Source organism: Ochotona princeps, chromosome 7 (genome assembly GCF_030435755.1).
Source record: "Ochotona princeps isolate mOchPri1 chromosome 7, mOchPri1.hap1, whole genome shotgun sequence".
Classification (NCBI taxonomy): Eukaryota; Metazoa; Chordata; class Mammalia; order Lagomorpha; family Ochotonidae; genus Ochotona; species Ochotona princeps.
In genome coordinates, this window is record NC_080838.1 from 49,416,856 (window position 1) to 49,435,777 (window position 18,922).

At 40.3% G+C, this 18,922-nt stretch overlaps 1 protein-coding gene across 1 annotated transcript in view; it reads left to right on the forward strand.

Moving 5' to 3' along the window:
• STPG2 (sperm tail PG-rich repeat containing 2) overlaps positions 1-18,922 on the forward strand; it is a 414,552-nt gene that overhangs the window by 107,367 nt on the left and 288,263 nt on the right. The window contains exons 9-10 of the mRNA XM_058667032.1: positions 5,814-5,971; positions 12,729-12,830. Coding sequence (XP_058523015.1) covers positions 5,814-5,971; positions 12,729-12,830 — 260 coding nt within the window. The remainder of the gene's footprint in view (positions 1-5,813; positions 5,972-12,728; positions 12,831-18,922) is intronic.

Consider the following 18,922-nt stretch of genomic DNA (forward strand, 5'->3'; position numbering starts at 1 on the left):
AAGGCTGTGCTTAAAATGATGGTAGCATTTGTTGAAGAACAGGAGTTGTGTTTTGGGCACATTGGTAAGGGAAACCTAAGTTGTTGTCTGGCAAGATACAGGAGAATGAATTGTGTGAAAGGAGAATGAATTGTAAGAGCACTAGTGTAATCTAACTGGAGACACCCATTCTTTTTTTCTTTTAATTTTACTTCTTTTATTATTATTATTATCATTTTATGATACAGTTTCATATGCCCTGGGATTTCCCTTATCCCCCTCCCCAGGTTTCCTCCCCCTACCCCACTGAGATCTCTTGTGTTACTGCTACAGTATAGTTCTTTATATACAGTCATATATCCATCATTAGGAGCCCCTCCCCCAGCCCACACTGAAGGGAGGCAGGGAGGGAAGAGCGCCAGTGAGCAAGGCAGCCCGAGCGGGGCGTGAGCCGCCACCAGTTCGCTTGGAAACCGTTGCCACAGCAACGGGGTTGAGCTCCCCAGCAACGCGACTGTGGGATGGTGATGCCCCCTCCCCCTTTCCCGCCCCACGCGGGGCCACAGCTCCGGGGCGCGCGGTGGGGAGCAGGGAGGTAGAAGGGCGTCCCTCCGACCCGGCAAGGTGTGCTTGCCTGCCAGCCGGTCCGGGGTGGGGACGAGCGCCTCCGTGGGCACGAGCTGGCTCCAGCATCCTATGGTCAAGATATAGTAAACAGTTTCACTGGGAGTCCATCTTTGGAAGTAGAGATGCATACTGCATTGTATGCTCACTACTGGATACAATAATCTCCATTACACAGTTACTACTATACATCCCCTTAAATGAAAAACCACAAAACAAAATAACAGGATGAAAAAAGAAATTAACAACACCATGAAGTTAAATAACATGCTACTGAATGACTGATATGTTGCTGAAGATGTAAAAGACAATCAAAAACCTTCTTGAAGAAAATGATGCTACTGTGTGATCTATGCATCAGTGAAGAATTTAATCAGATGAAAGTGTTTTCAAGAGATGAAACTAAAAAAAAATTAAAATCCATGAGATATATATTCTGGTGATCTTTGTTGGTGACATGAAGACACCCATTCTTGAGAGGTCATCCATAGGTACTCCTTGAACCAGCCTAATTTGAATCCATCTCCATAATGTTTATCATGAATATGAATTCTAAAATATTTAAGAATATTGGTTTATTAAGAGTTCTAGTTTTTTCAAGATTGCTTTTCTAAAATTTGATGATCCAATAAATTATAAATAAAGCATTACAAATTTCACAATGATTGCTTTATTTTTAATGAATGAATCGAGGACTATAGGGTATGTAGTGCCTAATCCTTTCATATATTTTAAGCATTGGCAAGGAAAGCTTTCACAGAAGTTTGCTTTCTTTCCAATCTATGGTATAGCGATGAACTGGACTTCTCAGCCTGTCATAGAGGGAATTGAACACTTAATGTAGGGCATGAGAATGGTGGCAAGTTACCATTTGAGGGCCACCCTAGACATCCCAGCTCTTTCCTAGCAGCTTGACTTGAGATTCCTGGACATCCAGATAATTAAATCCCAGAAGAGTGAATATAAGTGCTTTTTTTGTGTGTGTGATTATTTTGATAATCTTTACATAGTTGATTAGGGCACAAAGGGTCAAGGGCTACAGGAAAGTGAGTAAGACTATTTGTTTTCACATTATTGTTATTATTTTTTCTGTATCTGGGGGCGGGGAGATAAAGGGAAAAGCCCCATCCAACCTCACACCAACCCCAGGTCCCTGATGTGGAGCCTGCTCTGACAGTCCTGCTCAATTGGTTTTGATAATTCAACAATTCTGAATTGCTGCCAGTCTCGCCATTCGAAGCATGATGAAATCACTGTAGAATCCACTGGCTGACATAGTCCACCTTGGAGTCTCTGTTTACCCAGATTTTCATTGCTAACTCATGGCTGGGGTTTGTTCTGTCCTCCATCCTCTGTTGTGGTACCAGGTGTCCTCTGCAGGTTCTGATGGACTGCCATATCCTCCATGTGCACCTGGATAAGATGTCCACTCCTCCATCTGAGCCTCTGAGAAGGCTCAGCTTTGGCGCTTGCACTCGATGGTTAGATCATGGAACCTGCAATTCTCTTCATGGTTGGGGTTCTGAGTCCATCAGTTTGATTGGCGGGATCCCCAATGAAACTTCATCTGAGGTGATCTCAAACCTGACTGTTGTGTGTGCTTGCTTGTACAGGGGTCCAGCACAGTCTGTCCCCTCAATCAGCTTGCACACATGCTGGTGGTTCCAATTGCTGGGTCAGTTCTGTTTCCAGCCCTGTCTTCCACACGAACCAATGGGTGTTGCAGTCCAGTCTGATTCTGCCCAGCACACATTTGGCTCAGGAAGGGAGAAGCCTTGAGTCAATCCTAGAAGCAGAATGGCTTACCAAATGTGAAGCTTAGTAAGATAGTATTTGAGATCTTTGGGTACCTTGTTATGTGGTCATGCCATGCTCAAGTCCTCAAATTTACTTACATGAAAATTTTAATATGTGCTTTTATATCAGAACTGGGAATGATATAATTTACTTACATTGTAATTAATTGTGCTTGCGTTGAAAAAACATTGTTTGTATTAGGAATAGGAAGGATTTATTTGTTTAGGATAGCTTGATCCTTTTTAGATCTGAAATGAATGAAAATGTAATTTACCTCAATGCTACCACTGAGTGTGCCAGTTGTTCCCTGTTTGTATATGAAAGGAGATTGTTCCCCAGTGTAAGGAAAAATAGTAGTTCCTTCTTTGCACAGGACTTGTTGCAAAATACTTATTAAAGTGGTTAATTTTTGTGTAGTTGTGTGTGCCTTATCTTGTTGATGGTTCTTGCAGAGAGAGAATCAATACTCTAATCAATGTCAGCTATTTTTGCGATGAGTAACGTTAAGTCCAGAAAAACAGTTGGGAGTTAAGTAAGTTTTATTAGCTATTTAGTGAAGAGATAATTTAATAGAATCCATATGGTATGAGTATAACAAGTACAAGTATTCTTTCAAGTATCTTATATATTTCTTCTAGTGGATATTAGTGCTCATTGGGATTGGACTTAAAAAATATTTTAAGGAATCTGTCTAATATTACTTTAAAATGCGCAGCTGGGCAAAAACTGCTCAAATAGCATAGAAGGCTGTTTGCATAATTTTTGATAAAAAATATGTGAAACTTTATTCATTAAGACTGCCTGCATTAGGGAAGTCTTTCAGGACCATAAAAAGAGTGAGAAAAAAGTACAATATAGCCTATCAAGATCAAATCTGGTAATTCATAGACAACAGACTCAAGGTGGCACTAAACAGCAATAAAACTACTATACCAATGCATGAGGGGGGAATCGGGTGTGATCCTGACAACCTCTTAACAGGAGGTCATGTGCGTGGAGCAGGGGGGCACTCCAGAGTGGAGCAGGTGGTAGGGAGGAAGCTTGGATCCCAACCACGAAGACTCCCAGACCTTCACCACAAACTATTAATAGGAGCAACAAGGACTATACCCCAACTGCCAAGGAGGCCACAGGGAATTGGATGCCCTCGGAGGCCGAGTACTCTGAGGTCACCCACCCCCAACCGGAGCTTCCGCAGGGGATGGAAGAAGTCCAAACACTACCGTGCAGAAACCAACGTCATCGGAAAGACAAGCAGAAGCCCTGAGCGGTCCGCAGACACAGAAGAACAATAAACGTCCCTCGGGACCAGGGAGGAGAGCTTTCTCTGGACCGAGCCTGGCTCCACCTCTGGACCCCCACCCTCCCTTGCAATGACCATCAGGATCGCTCCGAAAACCCCTCACAGCAAACAATCATACAAACTAAAAAAAACCTAAAATAAATAGACAAACAACAAAAAGTAGAGCTTGAAATCTGACAGGAAAGAGCTGGCATGGATTGGCTAATGCCTCGCTGGGTAGGACACAAAGATTAGTCACTCCTTACCATGGTGTTGGGGACTTTCCTGCACACACCCCCCCCAAAAAAAAATGTTCTGCACCTTAACTGCTGACAAATGTCTTGTTAGAGTTACAAGCCAGTCTAGATTATCCCCAAATCTGCCAAGATCAACAAAATTACACTTCAACACAACAAATGGCTAAATACTAAAATGAAATAGACACGAGACAGCTGAATGGTACCCTATAGCCATTTTAAGGTATATAGCAGCCGGTCCTGTATATAAACTAAAATTGAGATGTCAATGAGCTAATCATAGGTTGTAGTTAGGACTTGTTTTTTTTTTTTTTAACATACTGGTTACTCAAAACCATGTCAATTTCATAATATTGCAAATTGCTGTTGATGTTATATTGGGACTCTTAATTGACTGAGATGATATTCTACCAGCTCTAACTTCGGACCAGAAATGGTCTCCTCAAGAAACTGTTCAACCCATCTGGACAATAAATAAGTAGCTGGACTCCATGCTTGGTATATGTTTGCAAGGAAAGAATCTTGATTGAATTTGAACTGTAATGCTGCATCAAGGTGGAGGAATCCACCAGAGGGGAGGGGAGGGGGTGGAGGGGGGATTCCCAGAGCCTATGAAACTCACATAATGCAAAGTATTAATAAAAATATATAAAAAAAGACTGCCTGCATTGAGAATAATTGAGGTTAAAATATACAATGAGAGGCAGGAGGCAAAAATTTAAATGACTTATGTGAAAAGATTAGGTGGCCAAGTATTTCTTATGCTTTTATGCCAAATTTATTTTAATGCTGCTCCATCAGATATTAAACACTTTTTAGCATTTGTTTGATTGTTATTTCTGACTCACTGAGATATGTTTCATGGATAAAAATCATTTGTTTTAAGTGCACAATTCAGTGAATCTTAGTTAATATATGTAATCAGGGAATCACCATTACATTTGGATTTTGGAGCATTTTCACTTTTTCTAAAAAGTTCCTCTATGGTTGATTTTCAGCCTAACTCCTGGCCTCAGAAGCTTGTTCTTACTGTTTGCTTTCAGATTTCCTAGATTTTCATATAAGTGGAATCAAACTGTATTTAAGAATTTTTTTGTCTGTGTTCTTTCATTTATCATGGCATTTCTGAGGTTCATTCAGGTTGTTGCTATTGTTTGTATTTTTTTATTGTTTGTATTTTGATTGCTGAGCAAGTTGTATTTTTCTATTTAGCAACTGGCAGACATTTAGGTTGGTTTTATTTATTGTTGGAAAGTACCTAGGAATAGAATTTCTGGATATTATGGTAAATATGTTTAACATTGTAGGAATTTTACAGACTGTTTTTCCCATGTGGCTATACAGTTTTGCTTTTCTACCAGCATCTATGAAGTCTCTCTTATTGTTATAGATTTGTTTAGTTGAAATGCAGAGTTATAGACACACACACACAGAGCAAGCAGGCATGAGAGAGCAGTGTCACTTACTGGCCGCCTCTCCAAATTGCATCAGCATCCAGGGCAGTGCCAGGGCTGAAGCCAGATCCTGGAAGTCCCTCAGGATCCCACATTGTTAGTAGGGGTCCAGACACTTGAACAACAAGAGTGGTTAGTGCTCCAGTACAGTGAATTGGTGTTGTAGGAGACAGCTTAACTTGCTGTGCTACAGTGCTGCTTCCCCCATTCCATCTTTTTTGTTTTTTAAGATTTATTTATTTATTTGAAAGACAGAGTTATAATGATAGAGGGAGAATGAGAGAGATTGCTTATTCTAGAAAAATTTCAAATTAATTATTTAATTAAAAATAGTTAATTTAAATTTGCTCAGTTCAAAAGCAGTAATTAAGTCATGCTCATTCTTTCATAAGATATTCTTCATATTCTTTATATCTATAGGTCCTGGATTTTATAATATGCTAAACAATACTATACTTGCTAATAGAAAAACATGCTTGAAGCAACCAAAGGAAAGTGCATTTGGTTCTTCTGCTCCTCGGACTTTCTTCTTGGTTCAGAAAGAAGCTTATACTACTCCTGGTCCTCCTGATTATCAGGTAATGAATTAATATCAAAGTAATATTCTTTGAATGCAATATAGAACCCTTTGCTTTTCCATAAAGTTGCATATCAATTAGTATGTTAGGACATTAAATAATTGTTATGGGCAGTGTGATGGCTTAATTGGCTTATCTTTCTCCTGCAAACATTGGCATCTGATATGGGCAGCAGTTAATGTCTTGGTGGCTCTGGTTCTGATCCAGCTCCCTGATTGTAGCTTGGGATAGCAGTGGAGAATAGTTTAAAGCCTTGGGACCCTGTACCTGTGTGAGAGACCCTCAAGAAGTTCCCGGCTCCTGGCTTCAGATCAGCTCAGCTCTGGTTGTTGCAGCCCTTTGGGGAGTAAACCAGCAGATGGAAGCTCTCTCTCTCTTTCTATAACTCTGCTTTTCCAATAAAAATAAAGAAATCTTTATAAAAAAGTTTTTATAATTATATACCATATGGTAAGTAAAGAAGAAGAAATAAATACTTAAGAAATAACAGAAATAAAAAAAGAGATGCAAAGTAAATCTCTAGAGGTAACAAGCATAACATTTGCAAAACTATGCCCTGAAATATCTTCAGTAATTAGAATGGTGAGTGTCCAAAGATTTAAAACAGAAGTGAAGATAGTGAAGACTTCAGAAGAAGCTAGATGGATGACCTTATAGTAGAAAGTTTTAGAAGATAAAAACTGGCTCTGTGTGATGTGGGCCATGTGACCAAGACCAGTTGGCAAGCACAATAGTTTCAGATTTCAACCCAATGGATATAATAGCTAGATTTGGTTTGTATATTTCTAAGATGCATATGTGATTTTAAGATAAGAACAATGATAATGACAAAACAATTATATAAAGAAAAAGTAGAAAAATATGCTTACGCACATTGCTGCCTGCCAGATTGCCAGTCACACCTGCACGCTCATGGTCAGCTGGCATCTGGGAAGCGCCATCTTTCTAGAGTAAGCTTTGAGGGGGCTGTTGTGGCACTGTCACTTGTGGCTTTGACTCACAAAGAGAATTTCATGGTCCACATTGGCTTCACCTCTGGCCTGGGGAGCCAGTGAGGATCTGGCTAGCCATTTGGCTCCACGAGCAGAGCCCATGTTGTGTTCCTTATCTTTAAGGAACCAGATATGATTTGCATGGGTGAAATAGTGCTGAACTCTGTTTCATGTCAGGAAACAGTGGACAGTTCTGCCATTGCTGGGGGCTGCCAGGGTTGGATACAGGCAGCTTGTGAGAATAACCACTGAGTTAAGACCATCCTGTGCTGCACTGGGTTCTCATGCACCTGTCTGATCTGTTAAGGAGATTCATGGTATTGCAGCTTGTGGAGGAGTCAAGGGCACACTTCAAAGTGGCTCAGTGCTGTGAATGGTGCTTACAGTTAGATGCCTATGGTGAACTGGCACAGTCAGCCTGCACTAAACCGTGAATCTGGTTCACCAAGGCAGAAAGAAGGGCTTGGTTGCTCAAGGCAGTAACTGGTTCCAGCATCCCTTCTCTACATTAACTGTGGCCAGTGGAGTACTACTGTCTATTTTGTGACACACTTTGGATTCTTGGCCTACCCACAAACTGTTAGCCGAACTCCCTGAAACTACCAAGTACACACACACGTGGAACTCAAATGTAAGCCTTAGGCATTCCTCCAGCCCCAGATGCAAACACCCAAGAGCAAAGCCTTCAAAGAAAGAGCAACACAAAACATAGAATGCATAAGATGGGCAAAAGTTAGTGTAAAAACACAAGATCCATGTACAAGGAAGGCAGTATGACTCCCAAAAGAAACACAGTTAATATTATAGGGGAGGTTGATACAATGCCTGATGAAGAAGTCAAACTCTGAATATTGTAAGCTTACTGAAAAACACAGATAGCACTTATATGAAATGATGAAATCAGAACATATATATCGTTGCCTTACAGATATTCTTTTGTTACTTTCCTCCCATTTGTCCTTTTAGTATATCTGAAAACTTTATCAGAATTGCTCTCTAATTGATATAAATTTATTTCCTAATAATTTCACTATTTATTATATTATTCAGATACTAAAACATTTCACATGCCTATATATATACTCTTAAAATATTTTTGGTTGCTAGATTTTCTGTATTTCTAAACTTTTATTTTTAGCTTCCTTCTGTCACCAATCTTTGATATTGTTCTTTATTTTTTTTGTGTTCATTATGTCTGTTTTAAATGTATATATTTTTATTTTTGGCAAAACATGTAATATTAACTTTGCCATTTTAGCCATTTTACATGAATGTATAAGTATATTTTAAATATATTATGAATGTTAGTGTTTAGAGCATTCTTGCTCTGTTTTGCTTGAAATACATTAACAATTTATTATTCTTAGTATCTGATATTTAGGTTAAAATAATTATTATAAGGATTAAGAAGTATAAAAATGCTTTATTGTAAGTAATCTTTTTAAAAAGATTTATTTTTATTATTGGAAAGTCAGATTCACAGAAAAGAAGGAGAGACAGAGAGGAAGATCTTCCATCTGTGAATCACTCCCCAAATGAATCATTGGCTGGAGCTGTGCTGATACAAAGCCAGGAACCTGGAGCCTCTTCTGGGTCTCCCATATGGGTGCAAGGTCCCAAGACCTTGGGCTGCCCTTGACTGCCTTCCCAGACCACAAGCAGGGAGCTGGGTTGGAAGTGGGGCTACTGGGATCAGAACCAGTGCCCATAAGGGATCCCGGGGAGTGCATGGCGAAGACTTTAGCTGCTAGGCTACCATGCTGTGCCCTATTATAAGTAATCTTTAGCTTCCCTTGAAGATATTGGGAAAAATAGCACGTTGATAATGAGTTTATTATATGGAGTCAGGGATGTTGGATGTTTCTTGGCTTTTCACTGGTTTGTATAAATTGTTTAAGTTCTTTGTTTCTTGGGTAAGTGATTATAATACCAATATCAAAACATTGTTATGAATAATAATAGAATCACATGGAAAAGACTTAGTAGCTACTAGTGAAAAGTGAGAACTCAGTACATTTTGCTATTCTTACTGGCAATAACTATCAGTATGTATAACTTAGTATATATACATGTACCGTATTATAGATATTTATTGGCTCACTGATTATTGTGTTTTGTCATCTTGCTTTGCTCTCTGGATGAATCAAATATTTTACTTCATTCTCCTTTATTACCAATTTAGTTGTACCTTCATTTATTATTATTTTGATATTTACCATAAAACTATAATGGCATCATTTACTTACTGCTGTTTATTAAAAACGGTTACTTACGCTGACCTAGAACATTGAAACTTCATTTTGCTATCTATTATGTTTATTTAGTTGTTGTTAAATTTTAAAATTTCATTTTAAAATTTTATTTGAAAGGGGTGATAAACTAATTGAGAGACAGACACACAGAGAAAGAGAGAGGCAAAGAAACAAATTCCCATTTATTGCTTTACTCCCTAAAGGCTGCAACAGCTAGAGTTGGATCATAGGAAAACAAGGACACAGTAACTCAAGAATATCTCATAAATCTTGAGGTCCCTGCTCTCATCACAATATCAGAGGGTTAGACGGGCAGGTTTGTTAGAAGGTGCTCATGATTGTTCCTTACTAGTGAAGTGCTTGGAGGACACTGGAGCCGTGCGTCAAGCAGACCAAGGTGCAACTGGGCAGATCTTGATCTCATTCATCTGATGCTGGTTTTGCAGCTATGTGAATTGTCAGAGTGCTGATATCAAGGCAGCAAACATTAAAATTTCAGAACAAAGCCTGGGAGACTATCAAAACTTGGGTCCAAGAGTGGGTATGCCTACATAGATCCCTTCATGGAAGGGATCCCTGTAAAACCCTAAGGATAATGCTAGAGACGAAGTAGAAATTCCAAGTAGACAAAAGTTCCTACAGCATGCAATGTCTTTTGGTGAAAGCTTGAGGGAGCAGACATTTGGGCTAAAATCAGAAAAGTAGAGGGATTGTGCTGCCTAAGTCCTGAGGAAACCATCTCTTGCGCTCTTTGTGATCCAGATGCTAAACACAGAGCTTTGGGATTTAACGTTTGTCCTGCTGGGGTCCATATTTACCTACAGTCAATTGTTTGTAATTTTTATTTACATGTGTTCTGTGCCCTTTTGGCATGGAAATGTGTTTACCTTGTGCCTATCCCAGCATTGTGTCTTAGAGGGATGTAACATTTTTTTAGAGGCTTGCTTTAAGTCACAGAGATGATTTTGGACTTTTGAATTGGTGTTGGACTCACTTAAAATTCTATGGCTCTTTGGGATGAAATGAATGCTCTTTTCATTGTGAGATGGATTTGAACCTCTAGGACACCATATTTGAGGGTTAAATGTCATTCCCCTATTGCAGAAGATCCATGTGTTAAAGTCTTGGTCGTCAAAGGAGGACTAGTGGGTATTGGGAGATGTTTTGGAGGTAGAGTGTAATGGAAGATCCTCAGGCCATGGGAGCATGCCCTCAGGAGATAGTTCTTATGAAAAGGCTTGCTGTGAAAGGCTAAGTTTGAGACCAACTACTCTGACTGCTTCTTGGCTCACTATGTGATCCTCCCTCTGCATAGCTCTGCCATCTATGACAGGACCTTTGCCAAATCAAAGCCCACATCCTTTGGACTTTGTGGCTTCCAAACTGTGAACTAAATGCTCTTCTTTCATAAATACATTTTCAGTTATTTTGTTATAGTGATGAAAGTCTAACTAATACAAACATATTGGTTATAGCTATTTTCACATCCTGACACGTTACTGCTAATACCTGGTCTGTTATTTTTTTTTCTCTTAATATGTGATTAGGCATTCATTTTGGTATGCTCTATACTTATTTTTTTATAACAATGCCATAAATTGCACCTAAAACTTCTTCTGAATGGTGGTATTTTTCTACTAGAGAAGCTTCTACTTTTCTCTGTAGATTAGAAGTTAGAGGAGATCATATTTATTCCAAACATATACTATGCTGATTATTTTACCAATATTAGTTGGCCTCTAATGGTTTCATTTTTTGTGTGTTTTCCTATTGAAATATTAGCAGTGAACTTTATGTGTTTAGGGTTTTGCTTTTTTGGCAGGAACTAAACTCCAGTCTTTTCAGTCTCTGTGTTTCAGGTTTTTTTTTTTTTTTTTTTTTTTTTTTGGCTTAGATTTTTATCTCACCCTGCCTTCACCTCTCGGAAACATCTTGATGTGAAACATACCATATGTTTCATGGCACCACAAATGTGAAGTTTTGCCATTCTGGCCCAACATGATGATGATAAGCCAATTGCTCCATTCCTTAATAGCACTCCTTTGCCAGATCCAAGCCCAAGTTCTTACTGTGTGGAATTGTCATTAGCAACTTTCCCCAGGGAGAAAGCACCTGCAAACTCACATCTCACTTCTGGGAAATCTTCTCTTCTTCAGAATCTTCACCATCTGGTTGTGTTACCTCACAACACTGTGAGGTTTTTACAAATGCAATTTGTTTGTATTTTATCTCTAGTTTTTTGAATTATTCATGGTAGAAATGTGATTTTCTGCAAACTACCCATTTCCCCCCAAGGCAAAGGTTTCCAAAGACTAACTCACTTTTATTTTATTTATTTATTTATTTATTTATTTTTGTAATTTCATTCAGGTTAATGACTCTACTTCCAAAAGAATAAAAGTTGCACAATGTTTTGGAATTTCCTCCTGTTACAAGTGCTCATATAATGTGCCTGCCAATAATAAAATTATTGTAGCAATTATTTTCAGCTTCAGAAACAAAGAATACAAAGTAGTAATGCTGACCCAGATATTCTGTGTTTGAAAAGGTGTCAATTTTTATAAGATGTGACTTGTTCTGATTCTGAAAATGATAGAAACTACCTATTTTGATTTGAACCACTCGATAGGCATAATATGACAATGAGTACAGAAATGCCAGCTTCAGCATTTAAAATACAGAGGCAGTTTCATAGAAACTATATGTTAGGGTAGATTTTTTTTATTTTTAGTAAATTGGTGTTACAAACAAAATAGAAAAATATCTAAAACTTATATACATTTCCAAAGTATGAATATGACTAAAAACAATGACATGAGTGAAAGCAATCCTATTGCTTTTGTATATGCAGAGAATTTTGACACTGCTTACACAGTTTAAATTATTAAATGAATACAAATGAATAAATTATGTGATAAATCAGTGTAGTTAGCATAAGGATTAGTTAATTGCTAATTAAATTTTTAGATTACCATTCTCATCCAGCCTATTAATTTATGTCTTCCATGCATATAAGAAATTAGTTAGGAGTGTGAATCATTTTGCTAAGGAAATGTGTTCAGAATTGCCACATACTTAAGTTAAATAGTAATTGCTAATGTATTTCTAATTCCATTTATTAAATATAAAGTGTCAACAAATAATTCTGTTTGTTTAAATACCTTGTAGTCATTTATTATGGGAAATGCAACCGATTAGTTATAAAACAGAAAAGGAGCTGATGTGTGGTTATAATATTAGAGTCTAGCTAATAGTTCACTTTCCATATATTTAAATAATTTATCCAGATTCATTATTCTTACTTAGATTTATATATTCAATTCTTTTTTTCCACTTTACTGCCTCTTAAATATTTTTAACCTCTGTTTCTGTTCACAAATTTTATTTCTATGAGTTGTGTCTGTACATAGTTAATGACAAAGCAATATTGATGAGCGTCAGACAAACTTATTATACAGAATTTGTCCTGATAAAATATATAGAATTCTAACTCCTCCTCTACATGCCTTTTAGACATCAGAAGTTGGTGGAATATCTGAAAAATTATGTGACCTGGCCAACTGGTGTGCTCCCTTCTTGTCAAGATCAGAAAGAACTTTTAAAATACCAGATATGGTAAGAAACATTTTTTAGTCAATATTACACTTATGTGTAATCTGGAAGAATTCATAACACAGATATTAATTAGGATCTGAGAGAGGTTTCTGGTACCTTACTGTTACATTTGAGCTAGCCTGACTTCACTATTTTTGAGGATTTAAAAAATTATTGACACTAGACAGAAATCCAGAATTGCTCAATAGAATATCCTTGTTAGGTTACATTTTAAAAACCATTCAGTTTTCCCAAAATATGCATTTTCATGAAATTTTTGAACTTGTTGCATGCATGGCTTTTCTTTTTTTGGTACTTTCAAATTCTATTTTCACCAAGTTTTGAATACTTGTGTATACCAAATTTCTCATTTTATAGCACAGGTTTATAGACATTATAAAAAGTGACAAGTCATAACTCATTCTAAATTAAAATTGTGGTGACAAATAAGAAAAATATAGTAAGCTGCATAAGAAAAAAATTGATAGACCCAATTACTCAGGATGAATCCAGGGAGAGGTGAAAGGTGGGTGATTTTTCTATTTACTTTAGTCTCATATGTAAATGTATATGTATATGTACATATATACATCTATATAATTTTAATTTTATTTATGACACATACTATTTCAAAGTAAAAGTAAAATACTCATGGTTTAATATGCATTTGGTGTGACATTATGATGTATTGGTATCTGGACTGACCTATTTTCTGAAAATAATAAAAATTATATACAAATCAGACCAAAGCAGTTTCTTGGGGGATGCCCTGACTGGACCACTGAGCTCAGACCCTGGCCACAGAGAGTGTTTATCACTTGCTCAGAGGTTCACTGGTCAACTAAAGCAAGTCCACTTTGGGCTGTAGCTTTGCTAGAGAAACTGTCTCCTGATACTACTGACTGGGACCGCTCTTGGGACAGGACAGTTGAGTAATGTTCTTGTATGGTGATGTCAGAGACACAAGAGCCTACCATGACAAAGAGAATAGAGAAATTTCAGAATTAAAAAAAATCTGCTGCAATGAAGATTTGGAAGATAGGAATGATAGAGAAGCATAGAAGAGCAAGGGAATTGGGAGCTGAGTGTGAAGCTGTTTCATGCCTTCCCACATTGTGGGGAAGCCCTGGAAGATTGAGGATTGGGTAGTAGCGGCAGGGTAATTAGAAATGTAGGTTTAAATACATAAGATTGGTTAAACAGGAGCTTCATTTCTTATGTGAGAATCTGTGAGGTTGTTAGAATGATACTCTTTCCATCACCTATAATTCTAGCATCCACAGTCAAAAATGCTGTAATGTAATATTTAAGCCGAGAAGGTCTAAATCAGGCTAGTCAGAAGACAGAAATGTACTAATTATTTTGAGATATTATTTAAGGAATTTTGCCTATTAGAGAACTGAAAAGTCAAAGAGGAAATACTGAGGTATCATGGAGGAAATGATACAGGACATGCCACTGTTCCAGACCCTAAGAAACAGAGGAAATGGATTAGAATGATGACAACTTTAAAGCTGGAGAGCTCTTACAAAGTTGGATTCAGATTTCAGAATATTCAGGTGTCACAGATCAGCTGATAACAGTGTACCAGGAACTCAGAATAGAGATCACTGGGCCTGTGATAGAGATCACTGGGATCTAGATAGTAAAAACATTAAGAGAAGCATTTCTTCTCTTTTTTAATTATTTATTTTTATTTTTAATTTTATTTACATAGTTGATAAGGGTGGAAGGATCAAGAGTTAGAGAAAAGTGGTTGAGACTATTGTTTCTAAATTTTCTCTTTCTTCTTTCTGTATCTGGGGATAAAGGGGTGAGAAGTAGAAAAGCTGCACTCAGCCTCCTAACTGCCTTAGTACCCTGGGATGGAGAGGGCCACCTGATATCGTCCCAGGGTTCCCGATGTGGAGCATGCTCCAGGGATTCTGCTTGAGTGATTTAGATAGTTCTGAAATGCTGTCAGTCTCACCGATTCAGATATGAGGAAATCCTTCTAAGTTCCATTAGCTGACATAGTCCACCTTAGAGTCTCCATTTGTCCAAGTATTTGCTGTCAATGCTTGGCTGGGGTGGTTTTCCAAGTTGTTCTGCCCTGCTTCCTATGCTATAGTATGAGATGTCCTCTGCAGGCTCCAATGGATTACCATATCCTCCATGTGCATTTGGGCATGCTATCTACAGCTCCATCTTAGCCACCGAGAAGGTCCAGTTCTGATACATGCACTCTATGGTCACCACAGAACCTGCGATTCTCTCAGTGGTTAGAGTTCTGAGTCCAGCAGGTCAGTTGGGGGGATTCCCTGAGGAAACCTTGTCAAAAGTGATCCCAGACCTGACTATTGCATGTGCTGGCCAGGACAGGGTTTGGCTCAGAATGTCATCCAAATCAGTCAATGCACACACTGGGATAGTTGCAATGTTTGGTCAGTCCTGCCTTCAGCCCCATCTCTTACACAATCCAATGAATGCTGTGGCCCAGACTAAACCAGCCTACTGCCTACTCAGACCTCATATATATCAGTGAGAACTATAGCCTAGTTGGAGAGATACCCAATAACCCCCACCAGTCTTGCCCCTAGCCTTGGTTCCGAGATTTGCCAGTGTGTGCAACGGAGTGGTCCAGTCTGTCCTACATCCCATTCAGCTATCGTACACATCAGTAGGCATTGGAGTCTAAGTCAACCCAACCGACCCCACTATCCAGGTCACACTCATGCCAGTGGGTGCCACTGCTTATCTAGCCAGAGCCTCCTATAGCCCTGGTTTTCAAGCTTATCAGTGGGAGTTGCACCCATCGGAGAGGTGCCCACAGTTTCCATACTGGGCCCACTCACAGTTCTGGATCTTGACAGGATTGCTCCTAGCCCCGGCACTTGCCAGCAAAGCCCAATCAGCCTGTTCTTACTCTGGCTTGTGCATGAACCAGTTGGATAAAGTTAGTTAGCCTAGCTGGGTTCTCCACTAACCCAGTTTACATGCAGACCAACAGGTACTGTAGCCTGGCCTAGCATGGTCTTCCACGAGTACCAGTTCTCACACTCACCAGTGTGAGTAGTGGCCCAGCAGGAAGCCTGTGCTATGCCCCTACTGGGCTTGCATCCCTCTTCCAGGGTCTCAAATGTGCTGGTGGGTGCTGTGGCCCAGTCTGGCATGGCCTGCCTCACCTTGGCTTTGGCTGGAGGGTGCTGCCCCCAGTTCTAGCTCATGCTGGTAGGTGCTACAGCTTCGCGCAGTTCAGCCAGTCCCCAGTCCTGGCCCTAATGTGAACTTGTTGGTGTTGTGGCCTGACCCAGTCAGTCCTGCACCCTGACATAGTTCTCAGATCTGCCACTGAGTGTTTTGAACTGACCCAGCTTGGTCCATTCCCAGACGTGACCCACATGTATGTTGTCGGGTGTTGTAACCTTGGTTCTTGTGCTCACCTACAAGGACTGTGTCATGACACCAGTTCCCCACACTCCTTTATCATGTCTCCTTTGAGTGGCAGATCATGCGCACCAGTGGGTCCTTGGCCCTGACTGACTTAGTCTACCTCCTTTCCTGGCAGGAACAGTAGCCTTGCCCAGTCAGCACACACCCATTCCATTTCTTACTATTGGGTGTTACAGCCTAACCACACCTGATGCATGCCCAGATAAAGCTCTCACATGCTTCAACAGGGGCAGAGATGTAGCCCAATCTGTCTTACACCCACCTGGCTCTCATGAGCACCAATGGGTGCTGGAGCCTAGCCCAGTCTGGAGCACCAAGACCCAGTCCCTATCAATGCTAAGGGGCATAAGTGTCACGTCCAGCCCAGGTCACTGCACCCATTCTGGCTATTGCACTCACCACTGGGAACCACATCCTAGCTGGGTTGCCTCCTACATCCCCAAGCAGGCCTATTCCCAACCTAAACTTGGGTATGCAAGTGGTTGCACTGAAATAGCTCCTCACCTGTCTTGACCTTTGCTATCAGATGCCACAGCCTGGCCTGCCCTGGCCTGCCCTCTGTCTTAATTCTTGCTGGTGGATCCTGCAGCTTAGCCCTGCCAAGTCTGTTCCATCCCTGGCTCTAGCAAACCAGTAGGTATGATAGCCTTGCCTGACATAGTCCACTCTTTATCCTGGCTTCTGCACTTGCCAGTGTGCTAAGCCTTGCATGCTTGCTCCAGTGCAAACCAACCCACACACTTGCTGACGGGTGGAACTACTTTGCTCATCCTGACCAGTACCCAGGCTTGAATCACATGCTCATCAGTGGGAGATGTGGCCCTTCAGGGGAGTTTTTCAAGTTCCTTCACCAGACCCACTCCAAGACTCAGATCTTAAATGTGCCAGCGGGTGCTAGGCCCTTACCTGTCATAGTCTACCCCCTCTGTCCCAGCCTGTGAATGAGCTGGTGGAAGTTGCGATTTGGTCTGCTCCACACCCTATTCTTAGGTGTGCCTGCAAATGCTGCAGCCTGGACCAACCCAGCCTGTATCCAGCGCCAATCCTCATAAGTGTTGGAAGGTTCTATGGTAATGCCTAGCTCAACCTGTCACCACCCACAGCTCTTGAGAAAATCAGCAAAAATTGCCATTCCATGGGGTGGGGCCACATACCCCCTACAGTATCTGCCCCTAGACCTGATTTTGTTGCATGCTGGTAAGTGTCATGCCCCAGCCTAATATTACCAGTTCACTGTTCTGACTCACTGGCAGGCACTGTGAACTCGCCCTGCACGTAGGTCCCCAGCCCTAGCTTTAGTGTGCACCAGTGAGTGGTGGTTGTTGGTGGTTGATGCTAACTGGCTCAGATCAGGCCTCTCATGTGGGCTGGTGCATTGGTCTGACCCTTGAAGGTCCTCCAGTCCCACCTCCAAACCGCTTGGTTTCAGCCCCCTCACTTATCTGCAAGTACAGTGGCCTTGTCGTTTGAAACCTCCCAGAAATTATTCCTCTCCTGCAACATACTCCCTCAGTGGTTCTCCCTCACACACATTTCCTTACCCCCATCCCTGAGCAATCTGCCCTCCATCATCTAATATAGTATAACATGTCCTCTATAGGCTCCAGGGACTGCCATATCTTCCATGAGCATGTGGGTATGCCAACCACTGCTCCATCTCAGCCACTGAGGAGGCTCAGATTTGCAAGAACAATAGCTTTGTCAATTCAAGTCATTCAGGTCATTCTTCACCTGGACGTGAGCCACCAGGTCTCTGCATGCCCCAGCCTGTGCCTTCTCCTAGGCTTCCTGAAAGTCCATACCCTTAAGTCCCATGAAAGCATGACCACATGGTCCATGGGCTTTGCCAGGCACCATTGATGCCCCTGGCTACCAGACCTTGGCTGCGACCTGCCCCTTCTGCAGCTCACAGACCCGGTTGTCTTGTTTTCTTTTTTTTTTTTTTTTGTTTGTTTGTTTTAAAGATTTGTTTTTATTGGAAAGACAGATTTATAGAGAGAAGGATACAGAAATAAGTTCCATCTGCTGGTTAACTCACCAAATGTCTGCAATGGCTTGGAGCTGAGGTGATTTAAAGTCAAGAGCCAGTAGCCAGGAGCTTCTTCCAGGTCTCCCAATTTGGTACAGGGTCTCAATGCTTTGGGCTATACTCCACTGCTTTCCCAGGCTATAAGCAGGGAGCTGGATGGGAAGTGGGGAAGCTGGAACTTAAATTGGTGCCCATATGGGATCCTGGTACTTAGAAGGGAGGATTAGCCAATTGAGCCGTCATGCTGGACCCAAGAAAAGCATTTCTTTGGAACCATTCCTATTAGTCAAAATTAATCTGACCCCAAACTATTTTATTTTATACTCATGTTTTTCTTTCCTTAAAACATCCCTGGCATATTGATAGCAGTATTCTCATACTAATAAATAGTTTTAGTGTTTGTTTTTTTGGTTGGTTAGTTTGTTGGTATCCTATTATACATGTTATCTAGTGCTGGAGGAGACCATATGGTAATAAGGCTTCCTGCTGTAGGTACATCAAGATAAGCAAAGGATTTTAAATAAACAATTTCTGACACACCGAAGAGTGAATTGATCAGAACACTTACATTCTTCTTGAAGTTTCATTACCTTTTTTTTTTTTATTTTAAATTGATATTTAGCATTATGTGACAGTTTCATAGGCTTTGGGA